Source organism: Phoenix dactylifera, chromosome 12 (assembly GCF_051530095.1).
Source record: "Phoenix dactylifera cultivar Ajwa chromosome 12, Ajwa_hap1_PhDact_Kaust_v1.1, whole genome shotgun sequence".
NCBI lineage: Eukaryota > Viridiplantae > Streptophyta > Magnoliopsida > Arecales > Arecaceae > Phoenix > Phoenix dactylifera.
In genome coordinates this window covers 19,078,011-19,105,794 of record NC_143201.1, presented here as the reverse complement: position 1 = coordinate 19,105,794, position 27,784 = coordinate 19,078,011, and the positions used below count along the sequence as shown (strand labels likewise).

The following is a 27,784-nucleotide window of genomic DNA, read 5'->3' as shown; positions in this document are numbered from 1 at the left end:
CTGGCACTAATACAGGAGAGATTGTCAGAAATCAAGCTCAGAACAATGGATTTGTAGGTCTGCTAGAAGCAACCACTTTCGACGAAACATGATCAAAGCATCTAACATAATTCAAAATGAATGGAATCAATGATCATGCGGGCGAGGCATTCCTCTAAGCTTCTGAATAGTTATGCTTGACAATCATCAGATGAATGAGCCAGATAATATTGAGCCTTCAGAGCTGGCAAAGCCACAAATGAAATGGGGAGATGATCCCATACTCCCAGAAAAAAGAAGGAACATGCAACTAACAATTTAGTTGAGAAGATTGTCAATATGCAGTGGCATGTATGGTGGAAGATTCATCAGAAAGGGAAGGTCAAAAGTTTGATTTCCATCAAAAAATGAAGATGGAACACTTGTTACACTTGTGTTTACAAACATGTAACAGTTTTACATCTAGATTAGTCAAATTAAAAAAATGGTGTTGCTGATAAGGTTCTCTGTTTAGAACTTTCAACAGTATGGTGGATGATATTCTTTAACTGAAGTTTTTAGTACAAAGATTTCATGAAATAAAGCAAGTGATCTGATACTCATAAACAATTTACTTATCCTAAAATATGCTACGCATTAAGGTATTCTTCTTCAGTGCTGATGCATTCTAAGACACACTATCATACCCTTACAAAGCATAATTGTGTGCATGCATGGCATACATATGTACATACAAACATACGTATCTTCATGCGCATGCACGCATATATAGAAACACTTAGCTACATTCAAGCAGATCTCCACTCAGATCCGGTTAAGTTTAGATTGGATGATGGGGGTCTCACATGGCATGTAATCTACTACCAGCAAATTGCTTATACACAAAAGATTATGTAATTTGGAGGCCCCTAGTCCATGCATCAAGTGGTCAACAAAAAAAATAAAACACTAGCTTATAACATAAATCAGTTGGATTACGGTCTAATCCCAAGGACAGATTTTACATATAAAATATTTTGGCACTAAAAATTGCACATTTTAGAGACACCAAACATAAGATTTTCCAATTACATAAGTAAATACGTTATTAGGGCCACAAATTCCATGGATCACATGGTTGTTTTATACTATTGTTCGGCACTTTTCAGATACTGCTGTTTTTGTCATTGGATGTTGCAACCCCCTGAGTCTGATGCACGATGGACATTACCATATGCGGAGAGTTCTATAAGATCCATATCTCGTCCTGTGGTTGTTAGAAGCTCCAACATTACCAATCAAGTTAGAAAAGCATGTCATATTGTACTTTAATCCTGCATATAAATTTGATAAACAGCTTTTTAGTAAAACCTTCAGTACCTGAAACCCTACAATATGCGCTCTTTTGTATGAGGTCGGATTTGGATATCTCTGTCTTATTTCCCTTAGATCGATTAACAGTTGCCTGAACATGAGAGAAAAAACCAAATTAATTGTCAACCAAATTTGAGTGGGAAGCAACAGGTGAAAATGCTCATATAATCTATAATGCAGATATCATTACTGAGTACAGAAAAAATAACTGTGCATGTATTATACTGATTATACATAATTAAACAGCAAAGACTTTCTAATTGCCACATTCCACTAATGGATGTTTGAAAATAATGAGAAATTTATTACACCAGAACAGTCAAGCATCAACATCAAAGCATAAAAAAGGACACAATCAGATTAAAGTACACCAACGCTGTTACGGTTAATTATGGAAGAGACCCTTCAACTAGCTGAGTTTTTAAAAAAACAGCGCGCCCCACTACCAGTACAGCTCCTACGGCCCATTGTTCAACTGTTGGCCAGCACATAGCAAAATGAATATGGGCTTTTTCTATTTTGTTTTATTTTTATTTTTTATTTTATTTTATTTGTTTTGGAAGGAAGCAGGCTACATCACCATTTTCAGATGACTATAACACGTTTCCTCCAAAATGAGCTTTGAAAAAATGCCAGGGAAGATTCCAGGATGTTCTAGTAATTATTACTCTCCATCACTAAAGCAGGACTACTCATAAGTGGATTTTGTTATAGGAATTTATGTGACGAGTAGATTAGAGGAAATAAAACTAAACAAGCCAACCGTCAAAGTTGTAGTTTCATCATATATTTTTTATGCATTTGTTTCATAATAAAGCTAACTAAACATTACTTACTATGTTATATATATATATATATATATATATATATATATATATATATATATCTTGGGTTAACTATCCAAGATCTCTGATACATTAATACTTTGCAAAAAAGAGAAAGGATTTATGTATGGTCACCTGCTTTAGCTTAGACTTAAATCAAAATACCCGTAAAGGAGTAATTTTAGTCTGACTGATTCTGTTGCTAGTTCATGAAATATAACATTTCAGTAAAAAATATCATCAAAGATAAGAAAGAATTTTATGTACCAACTCGTTCCAACTATGTCTAACGAAATTTAAACTAAACAAGTCATCATAACAGTGATATGATAATCATTCAACTTTAAAAGTTTCCAATATGAAGAATATAGGAAAAGAGAGAGAAACAGTCAACACACTGAGAAAAAGAATACCATGCTTACCTGCAAAACTTGACAATTCTCCAAGGTGCTCTTCCCGCCCTATAATTTGCAGATATTAGAGAGACAAAGGTCAAGCTAACCATACATCAAAAGGAAAAAAAGAGAAGGGCGGGGGGAAACTTATCATCAAGGAGCTTACCACTACTTTGTATTACCTAGTACTTTGTATTTACAGCTTTATAATTTAATATATCAAGTTAAGAGAAGCTAAGAATATAAATGAGCAAAGAGGAGCTCTTCCGAAGATGAAATGATGTAAGATCAAAACAAATAAAGCAGCCCGTAGAATCATATGCACTCAGACACGCATTTTAACCATGACTAAAAGAATGATACTTCCCTCAGCTATTCAGAGTTTTCTGTTCCATTTGCAAACCACACCTCATCTTTTCCCTTGCAATCATTCTTTATCTATATATTCGTACACAACAGGAGATGGCATGAAAAACATTTATTTTCTGTTTTTTGTTAATAAAACATTTTGCACAAAGCATTTCCATAGCCTAAGTAAAGTAATATTTACTAAGCATCAGAAATATCTCAAACAATCAATGTCATGAAATATGCACCGCAAAATGATACTAGAAAATTTGTAATATGTCTGTCAGCAGTTTAGTAATAAATCATGCATTTCTAACCAAAAAAAAAAGAACAATTGTTAGTCCATTAGAAGAATTTATTTGTTTGGTTGGGTTTTATTAAATAGCAAATCGTCACTTCTCTGTTTTCAAATTGCCTATTAGATTCATGTGACCCTAGCACATGCTAACAGACTTCTAATTTTCATGAACATTTTGCATTTTCCACCCTTTCAGTTTTCAATGTTATGCACATAAACAATTTATAATCATAGACACCAATTTCCAAAGAACAAAAGCTGCTACATTTCTTCCCTTTGAATGACCACACATTCCAATGATATGAGAATTAATGCAGAGGTCTCTGGGGTCATGGTGATAAACTAGAGAAAAGAGGTTTGAAAAGCAATATATTACCATGCAAAATTTCAAGAGAATACCATCGCCCTCTACTATCAAAATTCATGCTTTAGTGTCCATGGTTTCAGACCTTTTAAACTGCTATCCTGTATAGATATAATCAGTACTTAGTTGTCACCTATCCAAAAAAACAAGGATGCATCCTCTAATATACAAATTATCCATTAACTCCAGTATTTCCAAAACCTACAACTTTTTTGAAGTTAGAAACCTTCTTTTTAAATTGTCTGCTACATATTTTACAAAAGTAGAAATAGGTTTTCTGGTCTTGTATATGAGGACCACTCTGATTTTTCATCCTTTTTCAGCATGCATTATATATGTCCCACTCTTCTACATTTTATGAAGATGTGATTTCATTTTGCTGTTATAATGATCATCATTTTTAGTTTTTCCTTCTGGGAAAGCTAACATCTCATTAAGTCCCGTCATACACCAAGTTATAGCTGAAAGAACTTCATATCCCGAATTTCTGCATATTCCAACCAAGATATTTGACACTCTCTTTGATAGGGCCAATTATTTTGATAACACTTAAATGTGATCACATAATTATAAAATTTCATTGTTGTTCTAATATCTGATGTGATCAAATTTTAGGAAATAGGACCTTAATACTTAAAGATAAAACTTTCATATGAGTTTTCACAAAAGGGGCATGGCTCTTCAAACTACCCTTCTTCTTTTTGTTTCCAAAAAAAAATCAATAAAAAATTATTGAATGGAAAAGAAGATTAACTTTTAAGTCTTAAGCTCTGACTTCAAAGTAGCTAAACTGCTTGTCTCAAAGTAGCTAAACTGCTTGTCTCAAAGTAGCTAAACCTCTTTTAAGAGAAAAAGTTCTAATAACCAGCAATAATGTGACCTTTTCTTTCCTTCCATATCTACAGCAACCTTTATTATTTCACTTTCTTGCACCAATGCCTTTCTTTTAGCATTCAACCCAAGATCTTTAAAAAGTTCATCGGCAGGTGGAGATCACACAAGGCACATAACACATATCCAATCTATCCACTTACTTATATCAGAGATGGATTTCAAATCTCTTTCCTCACTCCAAGATATATGCTGAAAAAAAAAAGAGACGAGGAGGGTGGTTAAATCTCAAAAAATTCAATTATTGAACCTTTCAACAGACAAAAACTAACCCTAAACTTACCAATTCAAAATCAGTTCAGAACCTCAACATTCATTTTTGTTACATCGCCAATCATCTTCTGCTCAACAACAACATTAACAATCAAAACCAAATCTTTTGTCAGCAAGATTTATCTCAACCATTTGAAGTAAGTTTCAGGAATCCCCTTTAATCACTCTTCCTCACTGATGGCTAAAACCAGAGTTGATGCAAGCATATATAGAACTGTTGCTGGAAATTGGACCCGGGGGCAATCTTCGGTCGAGGAGAGGGAGCGGCTGTGAGTCCTCACGGCGGGGCGGCGATCCGTCGGCGGGCGGCGTCCTCCGTCTGGGGCGGTCGGAGAGAAGGAGCAGCAGGCCCTCGCAGCGGGGCGGCGATACGTTGGCTGGCGGCGTCCTCCGTCCGGGTGCCTGCACACGAACCGGTGGCCGGGTTTTCCGGCGCCGGCCCTCCGACGCTCAAGTCAGGGAGGGGGCAAATAGCGCGGAGAAGGAGATAAACAGTGATTTTTGAGTATATGAATGTTCCAACCCCCTCTTGAGAGGCCAAGGCTCCCTTTTATATGCGGGGGTCGGTTTACCTGTGATGTAACAGGGCGAAGCCGTAGCACGGCTTGGCATGTTGTTCAGGTCGGCGCACGGTCAGGCGAATTATTGCGCTGATGTCGGCGGTGAGGGTGTCGTACAGCCCGAACTAGCACGCTATCAGGCGAATTATTGCATTGGTGTCGGAGGCATGGCCGAGATCAGAGACTTATCATAGTCGATTAGACCCTGCTGGGTTGATCTGCCGTGGAGAGCTGAGAGTCCGTAGATGGCAGGAGCCACGCGCATTTATTATGGAGTAAGCCGGAGATCCGCATTTATTATGGAGTAAGCCAGAGATCCGCATTTATTATGGAGTAAGCCGGAGATCCGCATTAATGGTGAAGTAAGCCGGAGATCCGCATTTATTGTTGAGTGTGCCGGAAGATTACAGCGACCATGCGCAATAAATGCCGGAGGGGTGTTAGAGTACGGTCCTCGGCCGGACCTCGGAGGCGCGCGGCCGTAGTAGGTGGCTGACAAGAGTAGGCCTTGGACAGGTTTCTCTTAGGTCGGAGGTTTCGGGGTCGGTCGTCTTGTGGCCGAGCGTTCCGAGGTCGGACGCCGACTTCGGCTGTCCGGGGTCGGAGATTGTACGGCTTCTTAGGGGCATTTATGTCATTTGGGGGGGAACCTTATTCCCTCCAACACTACCCCCCGACTTCCGAGTTCGAGCGGCTTGTGGGGCTCGGACGTGGGAAGTAAAGTCTGTCATTAAGGTTGGGGGGCAGGTCTCGTCCGCCCCCTTGTGCTTTTCGGAGTTTTCATGGTGAGATATGCGCCCTTTGGCGTCTCGAGGCTGCTTTATTCGGTGAGCTAATGATGGAGCTCGTATCATCATGCTTCTTGAATCGCCAGGATCATTTTACGGCGGATTAATGATGGGGGACCTCGAGCTCGTCGAGGCGGTGTCTCGATTCCGTAATCGACGCTTCTGGCTCATTAATGAGTGTGCCGTTACGGGGTTTAAAACGGACACGCGGCGCGACCCGAGGTCGGACGCTTCCAATTTCATGTTACTTGGATCATAATTCCGAAGAAGTGGAGGCCTCATCGGAGCTCCACGTGTCCCAGATCTTATTAAACGAGGGGAGCGGGGGTTGCGTCCGCTCGTTCCTCAAGACGATTTGATTCTGTGGACCCATGATGAGGCCCCGAGATCCGATGGGACAACGCTTCGATTTCGTATCCGATTTATTAAACCGGAGTGAATACGGTGCCTCGGCTTCCGAGGTCGACACGTGGCGCAACCCGATCGGGGGGATGGGAACCGACCCCGTCGATCTGGGCCGTCAGGGGGGTCTATATAAACCCCACGAGTCTGCCCTAAAGGTCTTGTTTGGCTGCCTCTTATTTTCGTCGTCTTTCCCCCCTGCTTCCTCCCTCAACCGAATCTTGCCGGTGGTGCCCGGAGCGATTTCCGGCAATGTCCAGTAGGTTTTCTTCCTGTTTTCACTAGGGTTTCCTTTTTTCTTCTCCTCGCCAACTTCCATTTTCTACTCTTAACTTTTGCTCCACTCTTCTGTGAGAATGGGTTCCGGTCCCGAAGAAGTTGGGTCGAGTCTGTCGGAGGAGGAGCTGGAGTTAATCCGCTCCCGTTTCTTCTTCCAGCCCGGGTTTCGCCTTGAAACCGCAGGGCCGGAAGACAGGGTGACGCAGCCGCCCCCAGGTCGGATCGCGGTTTACCGCGAGACACTTTGGGCGGGCCTGCGTTTTCCCGCCCATGAGTTCGTGAGCAACTTGCTGGCCGAGTACCAGCTTGTCCCGGCGCAGCTAGCTCCGAACTCATGGAGGACCATAATCGGATTTTTGTCCCTGTGCCTCGGGCACGGGATCCCGATTTCGGTAGGCCTTTTCCGCCGGTGTTTTCTGTTAAAGAAAAACCCGGCGGACGTAGGGTGGCTATATTTCGCCTTTCGGGGCGGTATGTCACTCTTCCGGGGCGCCCCTTCCTCGATTCATGATTGGAAGGGGAGGTTTTTCTTCCTGGCGTCTGCGGCGCCTTGGGGGTTCGAGCCAAGGTGGGGACACCCTCGGCTGAAGGCCCTCAACAAACTCTCCGAGCCCACGGGGAGGGAGCTGAGGACCCTGGACTCTTTGCGAGCCCTCGGGAGGGGCAACGACCTGACCGAGCTCCTGCGGGAGGACGCCCTGGCGAGCGTGGGTCTGAGCTCGGCGCGCCCCGAGGGTAAGGGCGGTTGCATTATTTTATTTATTTATTTCTTGTTCTCTGCCTTTACGGTCACCGGTCTGACTCTTAACAAAATTCTTGACTTCAGATATTCCACGCATGCCGACCAGCAACACATCACTTTTCTCTCGCCTGAGGAGGCGAGAGGCCGAGGCCGGGGGAGCTGCGCCCCAGCCTCGGAAGAGGGCGAGGACAGACGGCGCTTCTTCGTCGGCCGGGACGAGTGGCCCCGAGGCGGGGGCCCCTGCAGTCGACCCGAGGCGGGAGCGGGTCATTAGTGATGCGGGCCCGTCGGCCCCTCCTTGCCCTACCCCCCTTGCCCAGCGGGGGGAGCCGTCCGTGGTCCGGCCGCAGCAGCCAGGACCCGGGCTTACCCGAGGCACCGAGGCGAGCGGCTCCGGGACCTCGGGTTCGATCGTGCCGAGCTCTTCCCGGGCTTTCCGAGAAGAGTCGGTCGAGCCGGACTCCTCTGTTCCCGAGGGGAGCTCGGCCTTTCAGGATGCCGAGGTCGCACGCTCCATGTTGCGGCGTGCGGTGCTTCCAGCGGACCGGGCCGTGTTCCGGGGTATTTCGCTGGAGGAGGTCGTCGGCAGTGCTTACTGCAACACCGCCCGGGTAAGCTTCCTTCTTAATTTCCCTGAGTTATTAGCGTACATATGTGCTTTTCAACTCACAATACCCTCGTTTCTTTCTTTTCAGCATATTCTCGAGCTCGACACCATGGCGTTCATCGCCCATGGGTATCGGGAAGAAGTTCAACAGCTCGGCCAGCAGCTGGAGCCGGCCAAGAAAAGAGTCGCCGAGCTGGAGGCGGCGTTGGCCGCGGCCGAGGCTCGGTGGACGGCCACCGAGGTTGAGCGCCTTGCCATGGCGGGGGCGCTTGAGGAGGAGAAGGCGGCTCATGCCCTGACCAGGGCAACCATGCGCGGCACGGAGGCGCGCTTGGGGGAGGTCCAGGCCAGGATCGCGGCCCTCGAGTATGAGGAGGGGGTCTTCCGCCTCCGACTCGAGCAACTTGAGGCCCGGGAGAGGAGGGCTCTCGAACGAGCCGAGCATGCTGTGGAACTCTTCAAAGAGTCGCAAGAGTTCCGCGACATGTTGGAGGAGGAGACGGTCGATGGTTTCCTTCGAGGCTTCGAGAATTTCCGGGAGCAGGTGCGTCGGTACTGCCCTCAGTACGACTTCTCGACGGTCCGTCCGAGGGAGGACCGGGGCTGGGGGCCCGACGTGCAAGCCCTTCCCGCCATCCTGACGTCCGAGGCGGGAATATACGAGCAAGACCCCGCCGAGCCTCCGACGGGGGTAGCCGAGGCGGACGGTGTCGTGGAGGCGGCTCCGGCAGCCGAGATGGACGCTGTCCCGGAGGTGGTGCCCGAAGCTCCTGCTCCCGACCCCGAGCCTGTTCCGGAGGAAGATCATGAGGTCATCAATGTGCCGGATGACCCCCCGGATGTGGCTCCCGCCGCTTAGGACTTAGCATATTTTTCTTTTCTTTTTCATTGTATCCGGGGTCGGCCCTTGAGTGGCCGACTTCTAATTTTGTAATTGGCCTTCCGGCCCTTTGTTAATGAAAAGATATTTTTGTCATTCTGTGTTCATCTTTCCCTCTGTTGTCGTGAATGAGGCCAGAGCCTTAGCTAACTGCCTCGACGACCTCTAACTTCGTATTTTAATCTTTGGGCTGCTTAACGAAGTCGCCCTTTTCCCGGGTTATATCTTAGCCTTCTCGGATTCCAGTCGCCTCGACCAAAGGGAGCTCCAAGCTTAGGTTTCTAAAAAATTTCTCTAAGTCCTATAACTCGGATCTTAGAGTCGTGGGAGTCGCCACGTTTGGCTTTTAGGAAAATTTTAAGGCGCCGAGGTCGGGCCTTAGCCCTTCAAGTGGGGTCAGAATGGGTCTATTCGTGCCGCTACTCGGGGAGTTTAGTCGGATTTCCGAACTCAACTCCGAACCTCTCATAGGGAGCGCGGGCTAATGAACAAGTTATTGCCGAAGGTTTTCGTAGTTATCGTTCTCGGACTCTGCCGAGATTTCGGTGAGCAAGGCTGGGATTTCCAAAGATTGCCTTGGTACCTATGTTTGGCTGGTACATTCGTGGCTGGGACCGCTTTCCCAGATGGACGTCGGAGTTTACTTAGAAGAGCCGAGTTGGGCCCTAATTTATGAGGCCTTTGTACAGATTGCGGTGCCTTGACGAACGGAGCATGCATAATGAAGTTGGGAGGTCGGTCTTAAGCCGACCTATCGGAGAAGCCCGGCTTTGGGGCGAAATAAAACTCCAACGTTGAGATTCCGCTCAGCAATATGTAGATAAAATTTGACAAGGAGGGCGTCTAGTTGGATGTACCTCTTGCATTCTCGGGGTCATGCTTCGCATGGTGGAGTAGGTTGCTTCCCTTCCTCGTCGATCTCCGGAGTCATTTTTAACTTGTAAAAGGGGCTCGGGCTTCCCATGGACCCGGCGACTCCTGCCGGAGTTGAGAGGATCTGGGGAGGCTTTGTTGATTTGTAGCCCTTTTCGAGGTCGAGGGGGCTTAAGACCCTATGGTCGGACCTCGGAGCGCCTCAACCTTGGTCGAGGGATCTTATGTCAGGTCGGCGGGTCCGCGGACGCTTTGCTGACCTGTGATACCTCCCGAGGTCGAGGGAGTCTGGCTCTCTACGGTCGACCCTCGGGGCATCCCGACCTTAGTCGAGGGATCGTTCGTCCGGTCGGCGGGTCTGGGCACGCTCTACCGACCGGCGACGCTTCCCGAGGTCGAGGGAGTCTGGTTCTCTACGGTCGACCCTCGGGGCATCCCGACCTTAGTCGAGGGATCGCTCGCTTCGGGGATCGGGGATCGTCGACCGCTCCCGGGGGTCCACTTTGCGGCGCCCCGGGTGGAGCCACCCTTTCCACCCCTCACGGCGCCTTCCCGGGGTCGAGGGAGTCTGGTTCTCTACGGTCGACCCTCGGGGCATCCCGACCTTAGTCGAGGAATCGTTCGTCAGGTCGAGGGGTCTGGGTACGCACTGTCGACCTGCGACGCTTCCCGAGGTCGAGGGAGTCTGGTTCTCTACGGTCGACCCTCGGGGCATCCCGACCTTAGTCGAGGGATCGCTCGCTTCGGGAATCGGGGATCGTCGACCGCTCCCGGGGGTCCACTTTGTGGCGCCCCGGGTGGAGCCACCCTTTCCACCCCTCACGGCGCCTTCCCGGGGTCGAGGGAGTCTGGTTCTCTACGGTCGACCCTCGGGGCATCCCGACCTTAGTCGAGGAATCGTTCGTCAGGTCGAGGGGTCTGGGTACGCACTGTCGACCTGCGACGCTTTCCGAGGTCGAGGAAGTCTGGTTCTCTACGGTCAACCCTCGGGGCATCCCGACCTTAGTCGAGGGATCGCTCGCTTCGGGGATCGGGGATCGTCGACCGCTCCTGGGGGTCCACTTTGTGGCGCCCCAGGTGGAGCCACCCTTTCCACCCCTCACGGCGCCTTCCCGAGGTCGAGGGAGTCTGGTTCTCTACGGTCGACCCTCGGGGCATCCCGACCTTAGTCGAGGAGGCGCTACGGGGGGCCGCGAAGGTACTACCCCGTTGTTGGTGTTGAGCGCCACGGGGGACCGCGAAGGTACTACCCCGTCTTTCCGAAGTGTCGAGGGGTCTGGGCACGCACTGTCGACACTCGGGGCATCTCGACCTTAGTCGAGGAATCTTGCACCAGTCGATGTTTCATCGTCCTGCGATTCTTCCCGAGGTCGAGGGAGTTTGGGACTCTACGGTCGAGCCTCGAGGCATCCCGATTCTGGCCGGAAAATCTGAGGATCACAGACGACCCAATATTAGAAGAGGATTACAGTCATCAAGATGAGAGAAATATTTGCAGAAAAAGGAGCTGAGTCCATTATCCTGATTGTCTTGAACCCCTTGGGGTTTCACTGGTAGTACATTCGTAAATTCTCGGAGTTCCAGCTTCGTGGGATCAGAGTCCCTTCCAGGGACTTCAATTTGTACGCCCCCGGCCGTTGTACCCGGGCGATTTGATACGGCCCTTTCCAGTTTGGGGCGAGCTTTCCTTGCTCGGTCGGTTGAGAAGCCTCGGCTCTCCTGAGGACGAGGTCCCCTACTTTGAAGAGCTTGGGCTTAACTCTGGAGTTGTAGTATTGGGCCGTTCGCTGTTGGTATCTCGCCATGCGCACCCGGGCGACCTCTCTTGTCTCTTCGACGAGGTCCAAATTGCTCCTGAGCTGGGAGGAATTGGTATCGGGGTCGTAATGCTCCACCCTTGGAGAAGGCAAGCCGATCTCCAACGGGATGACGGCCTCAGTGCCGTACGCTAGGTTGAAGGGGGTCTCTCCCGTGGGCAGTCGGAACGTGGTCCGGTATGCCCAAAGGACATTGTACAAGTCCTCGACCCACTGTCCTTTGGACCGATCAAGCCTAGCTTTGAGTCCCTGCAAAATAGTTCGGTTAGTTACCTCAGTTTCCCCGTTTGTCTGGGGGTGAGCGACCGAGGTGAAACGGTGATCAATGCCGAGCTCAGAGCAAAATTTCCTGAAATGAACATTGTCAAATTGTCGACCATTGTCAGATATAAGGATACGGGGTAGTCCGAATCTGCAGATTATGGACTTCCACACGAAGTCCCGCATCTTTTGCTCGGTGATCCGGGCAACAGGTTCGGCCTCGACCCATTTGGTGAAGTAGTCGATGGAGACGACCAGGAACTTTCTCTGTCCGGTGGCCAGGGGAAAGGGCCCCAGGATGTCGATCCCCCATTGGGCAAACGGCCAGGGGGCGATGATGGAGGTCAGCAGAGCTGAAGGTCGGCGCTGGATATTGGCGTTTCGTTGGCACCGATCGCACTTCCGGACGAAATCCGTTGCATCCTTCTGGAGCGTCGGCCAGTAATATCCTTGTCGCAGAACTTTATGGGCTAGTGCCCGACCTCCCAGGTGATTTCCGCAGATCCCTTCATGGACCTCTCGGAGGGCATAGTCCGCCTCGAAGGGGCGGAGGCATCTGAGAAGGGGAGAAGTGAATGATCGCCGATAGAGTTTGCTCTCGTATAAGACATACCGGGGAGCCTGGCGCTTGATTCGGCGAGCCTCCGTCTCGTCATGAGGTAGGGTTCCGTCCTGAAGGTAGCAGACGAGCCCATCGATCCAGCTCGGCTCGGAGTCGATGCACATGGTAGGCTCGGGTTCCTCCGTGCTGGGGGTCTGAAGATACTCGAGCGCGGTTCCCTTAGGAAGCTCGCTCATGCGGGAGGTTGCCAGCTTGGATAGCTGGTCTGCCCTGAGGTTTTCCGCTCTGGGAATGTACTGAATATTGAAAGAATTCAGGGCATATATGAGTTCTCGCACCTTTTGGAGATACTTTTGCATGGATGGCTCTTTAGCTTCAAAATCTCCTTGGACCTGGTTCACCACCAGCTGGGAGTCGCTGAAGGCCGTCAGGTCTCCCACTTTTAGCTCTTTCGCCAGCTTAAGCCCGGCGATGAGAGCCTCGTACTCGGCCTCATTGTTCGAGGCCGGAAATTCGAGGCGCAGAGCTTGCTCGGCCACCACTCCATCTGGACTGGTGAGGATAAGTCCGGCCCCGCTGCCCCCCGAGGTCGAAGACCCATCCGAGTGCAGGACCCATGGCTGCTTCGGGGTCTCCTCCACGGATTCAGATGGCGGCTCGGGGTCGTCCGGAAGGGTGCACTCCACGATGAAGTCGGCGAGTATCTGAGCTTTGATAGCCGGCCTGGGCCGATATTCTAGGTCGAATTCCCCGAGCTCGACCGCCCATTTGGCGATCCTCCCCGCACGATCCGACCTCTGCAATATCTGCTTCATAGGCTGGTCGGTTAATATAGCTATCGTGTGGGCTTGGAAGTAAGGCCTGAGTCTCCGAGCCGAGATGATGAGAGCGAAGATGGTCTTCTCAAGTTTAGAATATCGGGTCTCAGCATCCCTGAGAACCCGGCTGGTGTAATAGACCGGCTTTTGGAGCTTGTCCTCTTCCCGGACGAGGACCGAGCTCACTGCTGCTGGGGAGACGGCCAGATATAAATAAAGGACCTCGCCTTTTCGGGGCTTGGTGAGCAGTGGGGGAGAAGCCAGAAGGCTCCGAAGCTCTTCAAAGGCCTGCTGGCATTCTTCTGTCCACCGGAAGTCTTTCGGCCGTTTGAGGCTCTTGAAGAAGGGGAGGCAACGCTCGGCTGACCGAGAAACGAACCTTCCCAGGGCGGCTACCCGCCCCGCGAGCCGCTGCACCTCCTTAACTGTCTTTGGAGGCGACATCTCTTGCAGTGCCCGGATTTTCTCTGGGTTGGCTTCAATTCCGCGTTGGGTCACTATGAAACCCAGGAACTTTCCCGAGGTGACCCCGAACGCGCACTTCGCCGGATTGAGTTTCATTTGGTATTTTCTAAGCTTGGCGAATGTCTCGTTGAGATCGGCTATGTGGTGTTCCGCCGCTCGGCTCTTCACCAGCATGTCGTCCACGTAGACTTCCATGTTCCGGCCGATCTGGTCTTTAAAAATTTGGCTGACCAGTCTCTGATAGGTGGCCCCAGCGTTCTTCAGGCCAAAGGGCATCACCTTGTAGCAGTAGGTGCCCTTGTCGGTGATGAAGGCCGTTTTCTCCTCGTCTTCTGGCGCCATTCGGATTTGATTGTATCCTGAAAAGGCGTCCATAAAAGTTAGCAGTTGGTGTCCTGAGGTGGAGTCGACGAGCTGGTCGATGCTCGGGAGGGGGAAGCTGTCTTTTGGGCAGGCCTTGTTCAGGTCGGTGTAGTCCACGCACATACGCCATTTTCCGTTGGCCTTCTTCACGAGGACTACGTTGGCGAGCCAGTCCGGGTAGGAGACCTCCCGGATGAAGCCGGCTCCGAGGAGTTTGTCCACCTCCTCGGCCGCGGCTCGTTGTCGCTCAGGGGCGGAGCCTCTTTTCTTCTGCTTTACAGGCCTGCTGGTTGGCCTCACCTGGAGTCGGTGGACCATGACCTCAGGGTCAACTCCTGGCACGTCCGCGGGCGACCAGGCGAAGACGTCAGCATTGTCCCGCAGGAAGCTGACGAGGCGATCCCTCTTATGGGGACCGAGGCCGGAGCCGACCTGCACGGTTAGCTCGGAAAAATTTTCTTGTAGTGGGATTTGAATAAGGAGCTCACCGGGCTCTACTTGCTTCTTCCAGAGGGTGTCCCTCGCATCGAGGGTTTCTATGGGCAGTGAAGGGCCCATCGGACGGTCCGGCGCCTCGGCTGGTTGCTTTACTGTGTGGGCCGCCATGTAGCATTGCTTGGCGACCAGTTGGTCTCCGCGGACCTCGCCTACTCCTTGGCCGGTGGGGAACCGCATGAGCAAATGGCGAGTTGAAACCACGGCTCGAAGGGCGTTTAACCCTGGGCGCCCAAGGATGGCGTTGTAGACCGAGGGCAGACGGACCACCAGGAAGTCCATCCCCACAGTGCTCTCCCGGGGGGCGAGGCCAACTGTGACAAGGAAGCTAGCCTCACCTTCAACCGGGACCGCATCTCCGGTAAACCCGACCAGCGGGGCATTGATTCTCCGGAGATGTCCTTCTGTCAACCCCATTTTTTGGTAGGCATGGTAGTACAAAACGTTGGCTGAGCTTCCATTGTCAACTAGGACACGCTTTACATCAAACCTATTTACAATCATTGAGATGACTACAGCGTCATCGTGAGGGGTCTCGACCCCTTCTAAGTCCTCGTCCGAGAACGAGATGACTTCATCAGTACGTGGGCGCTTCGGGGGTGCTCCCTGGGCGGCTGTTCCTGCCGAGGTCCGCCCAATCATGTTGATAGTGCCGGCGATAGGCCTGTTGCCGCCAGGATTTTCGGTTGGTGCGACATTCTCCGCCGGCCTCCTTTCCTCAGGTCGGTTCCTCACGAACCGGTTGAGTACTCCCCGTCGGATGAGCGCTTCTATCTCATCCCGGAGTTGGAAGCAGTCCTCCGTGTCGTGCCCACGATCTCGGTGGAAGCGGCAATACTTCCGGGGATTTCGGGGAAATCCCGTGTCTCGCATAGGAGGCGGGGGTCGGAAGAAGTCCCGACCCTCAATTTCCATCAGGATCTCGGCCCGGGGAGCATTGACGGGTGTATAGTTCTCGTACCTCGCCTGGTACGTCCGGGGCCGTGGTGGAGACCTCGGACGAGGAGGTGTCCTCTGCTGAGGTCGCCCCTGCTGACGGGGCGGGCTCCTCAGTCTGGGGAAATTTTTCTCTCTGCGGGGAGACCGGCTCCTTTGTCGGCCGCGTTCCTCGCGGCGTTTCTTCTGTTTCTTCGAGGCGGGCTCAATTGCTCCCCGCCTGGAGGCGACTGCCTCCTCGGCCTTGGCGTACTTCCGGGCTCGGGCCAGCATTTCGGTGAAGTCGGCCGGGAAGCTCTTCTCGATAGAGAAGAGGAATCGGTAGGAGCGAACCCCAGTCTTCAGAGCCGACATGGCTATCGACTGGTCTAGCTCGCGAACCTCCCATGTGGCGGCGGTAAAGCGGTCCAGGTACTCTTTGAGGGACTCCCCCTCCTTCTGCTTGATGTCCAGGAGGGAGTCTGATGTCCGTCGCTGGCGTCGGCTGGCAGCAAAGTTGGTGGCGAACTGCCTGCCGAGCTGCTCAAAAGAGGACACCGTGTTCGGCTTCAGTCCAGAAAACCAAAGCCGAGCGGTCCCTCGGAGGGTTGCTGGGAAGGCCTTGCAGAGTATGGCTTCCGAGGACCCTTGTAGGGCCATGAGGGCCCGATAACTCTCCAAGTGGTCGAGGGGGTCGGTGATTCCGCTGTAGGGCTCCACCTGAGGCATTTTGAACCTCGCGGGAACCGGCTCGTCCTCGATCTGGCGGGAGAAGGGGGACTTGGTAGTGAACTCAAAGTCCCCTTCCTGTCTTGCCTTCTTGCTGTGGAGTGCCGCGATCTGGCGCTCCAGGTGCTCAACTTTTCGGTCAAGCTCCCCCACCCGTGGGATTGTCGCTGTGGTTTGCGCCAGCTCACGGTGGTCCGGGGCTGACTCCGCCTCAGAAAGTTGGGGTCTCCGGTCGAAACCTTCTCCCGGTAACTCCCTCCGGGGAGAAGTTCGTTCTCCGTTGTTGGCTCTGGAGGAGCCATGCAAATTTTGGCTGGGGAGAACCGGGCCGTTGGGGAGACACTCCGGCGGGGCCTGGGCTTGCGGGGGAAGCGCCGGTGAAGCCTCCACGCGTCGCAGGCCCTGAACGGCGGCGGCCAGGGCCTGGACTTGCTGTACCAGGGCATTGAACTGTTCCGGCTGGACCTGAGGAACTGGGTCAGCCGGAGTTGGAGAATTCTGGACGGAGTGTCCAGGACTTTGCGGGGGACGCCGGGAGATGTTAGAGGCTCCCTTACTTCTCAACTTCATGACTGCTACTCGGTCCCTTCCTCTAGCGCCAACTGTTGCTGGAAATTGGACCCGGGGGCAATCTTCGGTCGAGGAGAGGGAGCGGCTGTGAGTCCTCACGGCGGGGCGGCGATCCGTCGGCGGGCGGCGTCCTCCGTCTGGGGCGGTCGGAGAGAAGGAGCAGCAGGCCCTCGCAGCGGGGCGGCGATACGTTGGCTGGCGGCGTCCTCCGTTCGGGTGCCTGCACACGAACCGGTGGCCGGGTTTTCCGGCGCCGGCCCTCCGACGCTCAAGTCAGGGAGGGGGCAAATAGCGCGGAGAAGGAGATAAACAGTGATTTTTGAGTATATGAATGTTCCAACCCCCTCTTGAGAGGCCAAGGCTCCCTTTTATATGCGGGGGTCGGTTTACCTGTGATGTAACAGGGCGAAGCCGTAGCACGGCTTGGCATGTTGTTCAGGTCGGCGCACGGTCAGGCGAATTATTGCGCTGATGTCGGCGGTGAGGGTGTCGTACAGCCCGAACTAGCACGCTATCAGGCGAATTATTGCATTGGTGTCGGAGGCATGGCCGAGATCAGAGACTTATCATAGTCGATTAGACCCTGCTGGGTTGATCTGCCGTGGAGAGCTGAGAGTCCGTAGATGGCAGGAGCCACGCGCATTTATTATGGAGTAAGCCGGAGATCCGCATTTATTATGGAGTAAGCCGGAGATCCGCATTTATTATGGAGTAAGCCGGAGATCCGCATTAATGGTGAAGTAAGCCGGAGATCCGCATTTATTGTTGAGTGTGCCGGAAGATTACAGCGACCATGCGCAATAAATGCCGGAGGGGTGTTAGAGTACGGTCCTCGGCCGGACCTCGGAGGCGCGCGGCCGTAGTAGGTGGCTGACAAGAGTAGGCCTTGGACAGGTTTCTCTTAGGTCGGAGGTTTCGGGGTCGGTCGTCTTGTGGCCGAGCGTTCCGAGGTCGGACGCCGACTTCGGCTGTCCGGGGTCGGAGATTGTACGGCTTCTTAGGGGCATTTATGTCATTTGGGGGGGAACCTTATTCCCCCCAACAAGAACTATCACAGTTCCTACCTCCAGTGCGAACCTCATAGCTATGCTGATGCCCCCCCTTTATTGGCCTCAAGAGTCCTTCATTGAAAGGTATGATTCCATCTCCTTAGTCATCATTTTATACTCTATCAGTGCATATTCTGTGGTTTCCCCTGTTTAAGGCTTTCGTATTTATATTTGAGCAGGACCCACATAAAAGGAAAAATAAATAATCAAAAAGAAGTCATAATGTATGAAAGGGCAGCCAATTGATTTTCCTCCACACTATCATTCTTATTCTCTCTCTCTCATTTTCTTTACACTTGAAAAGTCTATTTCCACGAAGTTTGAATGTTTCACTAAAAAAAAAAACAACAAGTTTGAATGGACTTGGCTTGTTTTGGAACCTAGGGAAAGTTAACCCTGATCTTTTGAGATTCTCTTATTCTCCTTTGTGAAGCTTCAAGAAAAAGGGAAAGAAAAAAAAATGTTGATGTTCTATCTGTTCTATGTGCAGAGCTTAGCAGAGAGAGAAGAACAAAGAAATCCACTTTCTTAAGATAAATAATTTTTTATTGAAATTCAAGAGGTGTTCTTTTGAAGTTGTCACCCGCTAACTTGGACTAGAGCATAAACCATAATACCAATATGCCATCATTATGGATTGTCCATGGTTGATCTAGACTAGAACCCCTCATTTTTTCCACATTGCTGGGTTCGCCATGTAAGCCGACCCCAACTAGCTGGAAAAGATAATTATGGTTATGGGGTTACCCATGTAAAGATTCTTAGCCTCTTGTTATTTCTGTTTGAAGTTGCTACTTTTGCTTTGTGGTGCATTTTTATTGTTCATTCACGGATGAGGCAATCTAACTTCCATAATGTAATGTCCGGGCCCAGAACCTACTAGGCCCAATAAGAAATGGGCCCAGTTAAGGGTTGGGCCCAAATTTCACTGTGGGCAGTGCTGTATAAGGATTGAAATAAAAAATAAAAAAATAAAAACGAAGGGATAAGACCGACAGGGAGGGGTGACCCTCACCCCTGCTGACAGCCGCTGCCGGCGCGCCGGAGACAAGGGGGGCGGCGGCCAGTCCCGAGGTATGGAGGAATGGAGAGGGAAGGGACCTCTCAGAGGGGGTCTCATCCTTAAACAGTCCTTTAAGCCTATGCCGGCAACCCCAAAATGACAGACCCCCTAAACACCGAACGAGAGAAAGAGAGAGAGCCCGGAAGCTCCAAGAGGAAGGAGGAACCCCTAAATCGGCAGAGGTGTTGGAGAGGAGGCACCGCAGGTCATCCCCGGAAATGGTAAGCTCCTGTTACCAAAATAAAAATAGAGGAGGGACTCCATGGACCTCAGTTGCAGTCACTGCCGGCTCTCGGTAGGGGGCTGCAGTTGGCCGGAGTCCATTCCCCTTCTTCTTCTTCAGTGGGATAGGGGGTCTCAGTGAAGAAGAAGAAGGGAGGAAAGAAAAGAAAATGAAAGAAAGAAGAAAAAGGAGAGAGGGAAGAGGGGACTCACCCGTGTGTGGCCGCGGGCATCGGCCGCAGGCGCGGCCGTGGGCTCAGCCGCAGGCGCGGCTGTGGACGCCGCGAGCTCGGCCGTGGCACTGCCGACTGTGGCTCGGCCCTCCCAAAACCCCCTTCTTCCTTCACAGGGGAAGAATGGAGAGAGGAAGAGAGAGGGTTTGGGAGTGAGAGAGAGAGAGAATAGGGGGTGGTGCCGGAGGGAAGGACCAAAGAAAAGAAAGAAAGAAAGAAAGAGAGAGGAGGAAGAGGCCGTAGATCCGGCCGGAGGAGAAGAAGAAGACCGGAGGACCGGCCGAAATGGCTAGGGCTTCCGATCGGAACCAAGGAGAGAGAGAGAAAGGAGAGGAGGAGGGGACTTGCCGTGTACGGCCGTGAGCGTCGCCGGTGCGGGCTCGGCCGGGGAAGCCGAGAGCTCGGCCGCGGGCTCGGCCGGGGAAGCCGAGAGCTCGGCCGCGGGCTCGGCCGGTATGCCGCGGGGCTTGGCCGCGGACGCCGCCGGTCGTGGGCCGTCTCCCTCCGCTCGCCATCCTCCCCTCCGCTCGCCGTCCTGCCATCGTCGGAGAAGAGAGGAAGGGGGAGATCGGGAGAGAAGGAAGGAAAGAGAGGAGGAGGGGAGGAAGCTTCGGGAAGGAGAAGAAAAGAAAAAGGAGAAGAGAAGAGAAGAAAAGAAAAAAAAAAAAAAGGAAAAGAAAAAGAAAAAGAAAAAGAAAGAAAAAGAGAAACAAAAAAAGAAAAGAAAAGAAAAAGAAAAAAGAAAAGAAAAGAAAGAAAATGAGAAGAGAAAAGAAAAGAGTGGGTTAACGGGCCGGAATCGGGTTCGGATCCGAAACACGTTAAGCCCAAATTAAATTGGGTCCGAATCCAATTAAGCTGAGTTGGTCTCAGCATACCTAATTGATTGTAAATCAGGCCCAATTCAAGCCCAATTTAACTGACAGAAGGTCGAATTGACCTTGGGCTAATCCTGACTCAGACCCAAATGAGCCACGTTGACCAAATCAGAGGACCCAATTGGCTAGAAAAGGTTGGACCCAATTATAAACGAGGCCCAATCCTTTAATTAAAAACCCAATCAACCCAGGTGGACCCAATCTGGTTTTAAATCGAATCCCAAAGGCTTCAAATTGGACTTGGGCTAAATCCTTGGATAGGATCCAAGCAAGTAAGTTCATAGTATGATGAACTAAGAAATTTTATAATAAATGAATGGGGAATAATGTAATCCCTATGATGTTGTTTTAGGTGATTGAGGATTAGTCACCTGGACTTGAGCAATTTGGAAAGCGAATTGAGGTAAGTAATCTATCTTAATCTTATCGTAGATCCTGTATTATGTTTTATAAGATGAACCAGTGTTTTTCATACAATTTGAATTGTATACATGATTGGTGAGAAAGGTAAGTAATCTGCCCTAATCTTTATGGATCATACATGAAATTTAACATGTTATGCATGTACTGTAGGCTAAGAATGATATGTGTATCTGACATGCTCTAGTTACACAAGATATGATGATATATGCTTTATATTCCGTTATGCCTACAAAATACTGGGATTACGTTACATGCTAAGATATGAGTTATGAAATATGAACATGAGTGGTACATGTCAGTCACATAATTCATAGTTGTGCACATATTATGTTTTCATAGCTCTTGTGATACATGCAAAATGAATGGAGTTCCATGTTATGATTTTTCTTAGCATGAGTGTAAAGAGTAATAATGATTTGCTCTAGCTGCATATTGCTTGTAAGGGGGTACCTAAGAACTACTAATGCTACGGGCCGAATGCAACTGAGCCGGCCTTGCCAGTGGCCGATAATGACTGAGCCAGCCCCGCCAGTGGCCAACTAATAACTGAGCAGGCCCCGCCAGTGACCGATAATGAATTCGCCGTAGCATCTATGAGGTACTACCTATACTGAGCATTATTTATGAACTCTTAAGAGCTACTGACCCAATGTAACTGAGCCGGCCTTGCCAGTGGCCGAGATTGACTGAGCCAGCCCCGCCAGTGGCCGCCTAATAACTGAGCCGGTCCCGCCAGTGGCCAAGAATGACTTCGCAGTAGCATTCAAGAGCATGACCACGGTATGCCGGGGGCACGGTTTCATGTGCATGTTTTATGAAAATTTTGTGATTTACAATACTGCTTTGTTTAAATTGCATACTTTATGAAAATGATATTTGAAGCATGATCATGAGGCTCGTTTCAGAGATTGGGTATATGAGGCGGGTGCTTCCAAATCCTGCAGATGTGTTTTTGGGGAGAAGCAAAATCGGTGAGGGGTGAAGGACGCTTGCGTGAAGCCCCGGAACCGGCCAACATCTGGCAGGGGAGCCCCGTGTTTCCCCCTCATGTGGGCCCGATAGTCACGTGCCCTGCGCAGGCGGGCCGTGACATTTATGAACGTGCCTGACCAAAGCATACATTGTTTTACAACGGGTTTTGGATATATCGTTATGAAATTTGTATTTTGCTATAACCGATATCTCCTTTAAATTGCATACATATTATGCCATGAAGATGATTAGATAAATATGCATGTCAGCTTCTCAAACCCTGCATAAACATGGTTACCGTTATGTTCGATCCGGTAAGATTATGTATGATTACTTACTGAGCCGTGTAGCTCATATCCGTTCATTTACTTTTTCTTTCAGATCCTCACCACTGATAGCTGCCAGAGACACGTTAATTTGGTATCAGGGCTTCTGGGGTAAAGCAAGTATACTTTTGTGTACATAAACTACATAGAAGCTCTGTATTTGGGTACTGACCAGCATGTTGTACTAAGAATGCTTTCATATGAAAAGATTCGGTTGGTTTGACTACCCTATTTCCCAGGTATGAGGCTGCGTGCTATTGTGGGCGGTAGTCGGCAATAGCACGGCCGTGTCACGGATCCGGATCCGGGGCGTGACATTTCGTGGTATCAGAGCAATAGGTTAATCATGAGTAAAAATTTCAAATTTTAATAAGGGAATGGGTAGTTAAGTCTCATTCGGTAAGATTCTGCATACTTGGAAAGAGAAAAAAAAAAAAAAAAGATTTTATTAGTCGTATCATTAGTCTATCACGAAAATTGCTTGACATGAATCTTTTGATAGGTGACAATGAGCAACAAAAAGAAAGAAGCTAGGGTTAATACAAAGCCATTCTAGGGGCATGATTGTGACAGGTATGGTATTAGAGCTTAAGATTTAAGACTACTAAGGATTTTGGTGTTTTGAATCAGAATGCTAACGAGCCATGCCAAAATAAGAAAAAGCTAGTTTGGAGATTTCTCGATGGAGTAATTTGTATTTTGGATTATGATTAAAGTATATTTTGACTGATATTAAGTGGAGTACTAGCCATGGAATATTAAAGTACATTGTGATTATTTATGTATCAGTATATAGGTGATATTGGAAGTTTAACTTGGTACTGGGTACTGTGGATGATACTTCTAGTTTGAAGTTAATTATTTTGATGGCAGGATAGGGTTTATTCATAAGTTGTTTCAGGCTTGGACAAGGAAAGATATTTTTAATATTCTTCGAGGATAAAATCTGTATGACAATTGTGCATGAAACTATTGTATAGAAAGAAAATATATCTGAGAATGACATTTAAGAGTTTCTCCTTTGTTTACTTGGAATGTGACATATTAGATCTTTTCAAATTACAATGCAAGATTGGTATTTTGATTGGAAGTCATTTAGTAAATTCTGGGATAATTTCCAATCTTGAAGAATATTTTTGGCTCATTTTATATAAATGAAGTTGCTGAAAATGTAAAATTCATTTTAAAGCGTTGTCGCTTATTTAAGAGGATCTTATGTTGGGATACCCTTTCTTTGCTCGTTCATGAAAAGGTAAAAGAAAGTTCTAGCTAAGTAACATACGATCTAGATGGAGGAAAGATTTGAAGTGCAAATACACATGAAGGATTAAATAGTTCTGTTGGTAGACAAATAGTATGGCGATCAAAAGTTATTAATGAATTCAAAAAAAAAAAAAAAAAATTGATGTTTTGAATCAGAGTGCGCAGCGAAAACATAGTGGGCTGAATTAGTTCTCTAAGTTGGTCTGTAGTATTATTCCATTGATTCGGAAAGTTGTAATAATAAAAGATTTGATCTGTTTTCTTCTGTAGTAGGATTTTCCTTGATAAATGAAAAGAAAATGATCGGATTTTTTTTGGGATATCGCTGTGCTACCTTTGATTCTCCAGTTTTATGTCATGCTAAGAAATTCTTAGCATCTTGAGACTAGAATTAACGGATCATCAATTTTGATCTCAGATCTGGAATATGCTGATATAAACCTCCGTCCTCCTAAACTTGAAACTTGAGTTTCTTTAATTAATATCAACCCTCCATCTGATTGAAAGAAATTGAGGTTGTCAGTAGACTACAAGGAATTTCTATCCAGAGTGGATTAGAGTTGTTTATGATCTAATCTTGTGATAGATCGGTTAATCAAGAGAAGTTGATATTTTGACAAAGAAACTTGATCTTCTTATTCAGAATTAAGATGTTGATTCTATGAATAATCTGGAGAGAGAGCTGTATAATCTTCACCAGTGAGTTTTTCTATTATTGGCAACTCCCAGGAGAATTTTGGCATCTTAAACGGATTGATGGTGCCTTGGTTGGGCTTAGACCTGAAATGTTCCCTACTCCTAGCTATGACATCTTCGATCTACCTATCTAAAAGGGGTTTGAAGTTTTGCTAGGATAAAAGTTGATCATAAAATTGTAGGCAGGGTTAAGAGAAGAAAGAGGATTATAGATTATGAAAAGTATTTGATGCTAATGCTCTCACCTATTTCTATTAACCCGATTACGACCGTTGTGTGGACTTAATCGAAAGCAATTAATTTCTCGGGCCAAGGATTATAGCATCTAAGGTGGGAAGATTAGTCTTCTTTGGAAGAGATCAAAAGAACTCTTATATCATAAATAGAAGGGATCAAGTTTTGAGGTGCCATGAATTTGCCAAAATCTTATCAGCAAGCATTTTAAGAGAGACTAACTGAGATCTCGAGGATGACTCAATGGTTGACTACTTTTGAAAACCAGAACCTAAGGTATGTTTAATTTCGAGGACGAAATTTATTTTAAGGAGGGTAGAATGTAATGTCCGGGCCCAGAACCTACTAGGCCCAATAAGAAATGGGCCCAGTTAAGGGTTGGGCCCAAATTTCACTGTGGGCAGTGCTGTATAAGGATTGAAATAAAAAATAAAAAATAAAAACGAAGGGATAAGACCGACAGGGAGGGGTGACCCTCACCCCTGCTGACAGCCGCTGCCGGCGCGCCGGAGACAAGGGGGGCGGCGGCCAGTCCCGAGGTATGGAGGAATGGAGAGGAAAGGGACCTCTCAGAGGGGGTCTCATCCTTAAACAGTCCTTTAAGCCTATGCCGGCAACCCCAAAATGACAGACCCCCTAAACACCGAACGAGAGAAAGAGAGAGAGCCCGGAAGCTCCAAGAGGAAGGAGGAACCCCTAAATCGGCAGAGGTGTTGGAGAGGAGGCACCGCAGGTCATCCCCGAAAATGGTAAGCTCCTGTTACCAAAATAAAAATAGAGGAGGGACTCCATGGACCTCAGTTGCAGTCACTGCCGGCTCTCGGTAGGGGGCTGCAGTTGGCCGGAGTCCATTCCCCTTCTTCTTCTTCAGTGGGATAGGGGGTCTCAGTGAAGAAGAAGAAGGGAGGAAAGAAAAGAAAATGAAAGAAAGAAGAAAAAGGAGAGAGGGAAGAGGGGACTCACCCGTGTGTGGCCGCGGGCATCGGCCGCAGGCGCGGCCGTGGGCTCAGCCGCAGGCGCGGCTGTGGACGCCGCGAGCTCGGCCGTGGCACTGCCGACTGTGGCTCGGCCCTCCCAAAACCCCCTTCTTCCTTCACAGGGGAAGAATGGAGAGAGGAAGAGAGAGGGTTTGGGAGTGAGAGAGAGAGAGAATAGGGGGTGGTGCCGGAGGGAAGGACCAAAGAAAAGAAAGAAAGAAAGAAAGAGAGAGGAGGAAGAGGCCGTAGATCCGGCCGGAGGAGAAGAAGAAGACCGGAGGACCGGCCGAAATGGCTAGGGCTTCCGATCGGAACCAAGGAGAGAGAGAGAAAGGAGAGGAGGAGGGGACTTGCCGTGTACGGCCGTGAGCGTCGCCGGTGCGGGCTCGGCCGGGGAAGCCGAGAGCTCGGCCGCGGGCTCGGCCGGGGAAGCCGAGAGCTCGGCCGCGGGCTCGGCCGGTATGCCGCGGGGCTCGGCCGCGGGCTCGGCCGGTATGCCGCGGGGCTTGGCCGCGGACGCCGCCGGTCGTGGGCCGTCTCCCTCCGCTCGCCATCCTCCCCTCCGCTCGCCGTCCTGCCATCGTCGGAGAAGAGAGGAAGGGGGAGATCGGGAGAGAAGGAAGGAAAGAGAGGAGGAGGGGAGGAAGCTTCGGGAAGGAGAAGAAAAGAAAAAGGAGAAGAGAAGAGAAGAAAAGAAAAAAAAAAAAAAAAAGGAAAAGAAAAAGAAAAAGAAAAAGAAAGAAAAAGAGAAACAAAAAAAGAAAAGAAAAGAAAAAGAAAAAAGAAAAGAAAAGAAAGAAAATGAGAAGAGAAAAGAAAAGAGTGGGTTAACGGGCCGGAATCGGGTTCGGATCCGAAACACGTTAAGCCCAAATTAAATTGGGTCCGAATCCAATTAAGCTGAGTTGGTCTCAGCATACCTAATTGATTGTAAATCAGGCCCAATTCAAGCCCAATTTAACTGACAGAAGGTCGAATTGACCTTGGGCTAATCCTGACTCAGACCCAAATGAGCCACGTTGACCAAATCAGAGGACCCAATTGGCTAGAAAAGGTTGGACCCAATTATAAACGAGGCCCAATCCTTTAATTAAAAACCCAATCAACCCAGGTGGACCCAATCTGGTTTTAAATCGAATCCCAAAGGCTTCAAATTGGACTTGGGCTAAATCCTTGGATAGGATCCAAGCAAGTAAGTTCATAGTATGATGAACTAAGAAATTTTATAATAAATGAATGGGGAATAATGTAATCCCTATGATGTTGTTTTAGGTGATTGAGGATTAGTCACCTGGACTTGAGCAATTTGGAAAGCGAATTGAGGTAAGTAATCTATCTTAATCTTATCGTAGATCCTGTATTATGTTTTATAAGATGAACCAGTGTTTTTCATACAATTTGAATTGTATACATGATTGGTGAGAAAGGTAAGTAATCTGCCCTAATCTTTATGGATCATACATGAAATTTAACATGTTATGCATGTACTGTAGGCTAAGAATGATATGTGTATCTGACATGCTCTAGTTACACAAGATATGATGATATATGCTTTATATTCCGTTATGCCTACAAAATACTGGGATTACGTTACATGCTAAGATATGAGTTATGAAATATGAACATGAGTGGTACATGTCAGTCACATAATTCATAGTTGTGCACATATTATGTTTTCATAGCTCTTGTGATACATGCAAAATGAATGGAGTTCCATGTTATGATTTTTCTTAGCATGAGTGTAAAGAGTAATAATGATTTGCTCTAGCTGCATATTGCTTGTAAGGGGGTACCTAAGAACTACTAATGCTACGGGCCGAATGCAACTGAGCCGGCCTTGCCAGTGGCCGATAATGACTGAGCCAGCCCCGCCAGTGGCCGACTAATAACTGAGCAGGCCCCGCCAGTGACCGATAATGAATTCGCCGTAGCATCTATGAGGTACTACCTATACTGAGCATTATTTATGAACTCTTAAGAGCTACTGACCCAATGTAACTGAGCCGGCCTTGCCAGTGGCCGAGATTGACTGAGCCAGCCCCGCCAGTGGCCGCCTAATAACTGAGCCGGTCCCGCCAGTGGCCAAGAATGACTTCGCAGTAGCATTCAAGAGCATGACCACGGTATGCCGGGGGCACGGTTTCATGTGCATGTTTTATGAAAATTTTGTGATTTACAATACTGCTTTGTTTAAATTGCATACTTTATGAAAATGATATTTGAAGCATGATCATGAGGCTCGTTTCAGAGATTGGGTATATGAGGCGGGTGCTTCCAAATCCTGCAGATGTGTTTTTGGGGAGAAGCAAAATCGGTGAGGGGTGAAGGACGCTTGCGTGAAGCCCCGGAACCGGCCAACATCTGGCAGGGGAGCCCCGTGTTTCCCCCTCATGTGGGCCCGATAGTCACGTGCCCTGCGCAGGCGGGCCGTGACATTTATGAACGTGCCTGACCAAAGCATACATTGTTTTACAACGGGTTTTGGATATATCGTTATGAAATTTGTATTTTGCTATAACCGATATCTCCTTTAAATTGCATATATATTATGCCATGAAGATGATTAGATAAATATGCATGTCAGCTTCTCAAACCCT

At 48.9% G+C, this 27,784-nt stretch overlaps 1 protein-coding gene across 2 annotated transcripts in view; it reads right to left on the bottom strand.

Annotated features, from left to right (window-relative positions):
• Positions 1 to 916: 916 nt before the first annotated feature.
• The window catches only part of LOC103700361 (uncharacterized), a 28,449-nt gene continuing 1,581 nt past the window's right edge, over positions 917 to 27,784 (bottom strand). Inside the window, exons 2-4 of one of the 2 annotated variants that reach the window (XM_008782315.6) lie at positions 2,579 to 2,617; positions 1,339 to 1,423; positions 917 to 1,241 (exon numbers count right to left, since the gene is read on the bottom strand). In XM_008782315.6, the coding sequence (XP_008780537.1) occupies positions 1,186 to 1,241; positions 1,339 to 1,423; positions 2,579 to 2,617 (180 nt within the window). In that variant the 3' untranslated portion in view covers positions 917 to 1,185. The remainder of the gene's footprint in view (positions 1,242 to 1,338; positions 1,424 to 2,578; positions 2,618 to 27,784) is intronic. The other variant, XM_008782310.6, reaches the window with a different exon arrangement.